At 28.3% G+C, this 2630-nt stretch overlaps 1 protein-coding gene across 3 annotated transcripts in view; it reads left to right on the forward strand.

The window, feature by feature from the left end:
- LOC108688894 (adiponectin receptor protein) overlaps window positions 1-1693 on the forward strand; it is a 3735-nt gene extending 2042 nt beyond the window's left edge. For 2 of the 3 annotated variants that reach the window (XM_018195431.1, XM_018195433.1), the window contains exons 4-8: window positions 66-164; window positions 370-541; window positions 697-1094; window positions 1225-1389; window positions 1485-1692. In XM_018195431.1, the coding sequence (XP_018050920.1) occupies window positions 66-164; window positions 370-541; window positions 697-1094; window positions 1225-1389; window positions 1485-1619 (969 nt within the window). In that variant the 3' untranslated portion in view covers window positions 1620-1692. Of the gene's footprint in view, window positions 1-65; window positions 165-369; window positions 542-696; window positions 1095-1224; window positions 1390-1484 lie in introns of all 3 variants that reach the window. The other variant, XM_018195432.1, reaches the window with a different exon arrangement.
- Window positions 1694-2630: the final 937 nt, after the last annotated feature.

Below are 2630 nucleotides of genomic sequence, written 5' to 3' on the forward strand. Positions count from 1 at the left end.
ATTATATAAATAATTGATATTTAACTTTATAATTAATATATTATATATATAATATTATATTATAGATGACTGAAGTATTAAAGGCAGGAGTACTGAGTGATGAAATCGATCTAGGTGCACTAGCACATAATGCAGCGGAGCAGGCCGAGGAATTTGTTCGAAAGGTAAAAGAATATCCAGATATATTTAATATAATATCGTTGCGTATGTAATGAAAAGATCTTTTTGCCAGAAAGAGATAATAGTAAACAGCTATAGACAGCTAACTTTAACATTAATAGTGAATTAATCTTATTACAACGAATCTTATAATTTGACACTATTAATCAGCAAATTACAAATTTAAAAAACTGGAGATGTTATTTATAGGTATGGGAGGCATCATGGAAACAGTGTCACTTTAGGAATCTACCAAGATGGTTGCAAGATAATGATTTCTTGCATGCTGGTCACAGACCGCCATTACCCTCATTTTATGCATGCTTCAAAAGCATTTTTCGAATTCATACAGAAACTGGCAATATCTGGACACATTTACTAGGTACACTGCTTTTTATTATTAGTATAGTATTAAATAACACTAAATGTACTATCAATATGCACTTTCTAAAAAAGATACACAGCATATTTTTTTAAGTATATTCTGTGAATTTTAGTTATCAATTTTTGTTCATAAAAATATTTTATTCTTTACAGGCTGTGTTGCCTTTATTGGTATAGCTATATTTTTTCTAACGCAACCTCCTATAGAAATTCAATTGGAGGAAAAATTGGTATTTGGTACCTTCTTTGCCGGTGCTATAATTTGCCTAGGAATGTCATTTGCCTTTCATACAGTTCATTGCCACAGTGAATGTGTGGGAAAGCTGTTTTCAAAGTTAGATTATTGTGGAATAGCTATGCTTATTATGGGTAGTTTTGTACCATGGCTTTATTATGGATTTTATTGCGACTATCAACCTAAGCTAATTTATCTGTCTGTGGTGGTTGTTCTTGGTATAACCAGTATTGTAGTTTCATTGTGGGAGCGATTTGGTGAACCAAACTATCGTCCACTTAGAGCTGGAGTTTTTATGGGTTTTGGACTTAGCGGGGTAAGTTATTTTTTTTTTTAATGTTTGATTTCAAAATTTATGTTTTAATTCTATATCTATATCCTATGTTTTAATTCCGCGTTTTAATTATATATCTATTAATATTTTAACTCCATTGTTATATATTTAGGTAATACCAGCTGTACATTACGCTGTCGCCGAAGGTTGGTTCAAGGCGATTAGCCAAGCATCCCTCGGATGGTTAATATTAATGGGATGTTTGTACATATTAGGCGCGTTATTTTATGCTTTAAGAGTACCTGAACGTTTTTTCCCAGGAAAATTCGATATTTGGGTAAGCATTATTAAAATTATTGATTTATTGTGCTTCGAGCTTCATATTGTTTTCACGATATCGTACATTAAAATTTTAACATCTTAACTTTATAGTTTCAGAGTCATCAAATCTTCCATGTATTAGTAATTGCAGCTGCTTTTGTTCATTACCATGGCATTACAGAAATGGCAATGCATAGAATGACAATAGGCGACTGCACAAATCCATCGCAGGTGTTGGCTTTTTAAATGCGGGCACACTTTCATCTTGTTGATAACTTTCATATGTCATTAACCTTATAAAAAAAGACTACAAAGATTCCTAAATCTTACGCCAGCATATTTGTGCTGTTGAAAGATATAGTAAACGTAAAGTAGAATGGATATATTTAATTTCAGATTTATGTTAGAATATATTTTAGAATATGTTGCTTGTTTATTTAATTGAATTTGTTTTATTAATTTTAAAGCTAGTGGTTATTTTTTGAAGATTTTTATAACTGCAAGTTGTTTGATATTGTTGAATCTATTTCAACTTCCTTTAAAATCAATGTGATTTCGATATATATATATATATTGATTGAGATATTTTTTTTGCAATTAAATAAATAAGACATTAGTAAAAAGATAATGTGTGATACATGAAATTTCAGTACATGTTTAATCATGATGAAATAGAGTATTCAAATTGAAGTTTTTTAAATTTCTTTGAATACGAGATATAAAAGTTTACACATCATAAAAAAATGCATTCTATCGAATTTGGATACTGAAACAAAATTCCGATAGAAGTACACAATGTAAACTTAAATGGCCATATATTACTTATTTTCAGATTTTGAATTTAAAAAATTATATATAAATATTTATATTATCTTTTCCTTTATAATTCTTTCTTTTTCATTTACGTACGTATATTATAATTATAATGAAATAAGTAATTTAGTTACAATTAATTATTATAGAAAAGATTGAAACTATTCACACTGTTTTTTGAATTACTAAATATATCTAAGTATATCATTAGTTGCATTTGGGGACTTTGATAAAAAAAGATAAATTTGTTTTTTCATATAAACTTGATATAATACGTGAGGCAATAGGCAATGAAAACGAAATGCGTATGTGACTAAGATTTAGGAAACAGCCGTTGCTATGTGAACAATTTTGTAGGACATAAGTACTATAAAATCTATAATATGTATATTTTGAAAAAAATCATTGTTACAATAATATATGGAAATTTGTTTAATATATATA

This window comes from Atta colombica, unplaced genomic scaffold (genome assembly GCF_001594045.1).
Source record: "Atta colombica isolate Treedump-2 unplaced genomic scaffold, Acol1.0 scaffold248, whole genome shotgun sequence".
NCBI lineage: Eukaryota > Metazoa > Arthropoda > Insecta > Hymenoptera > Formicidae > Atta > Atta colombica.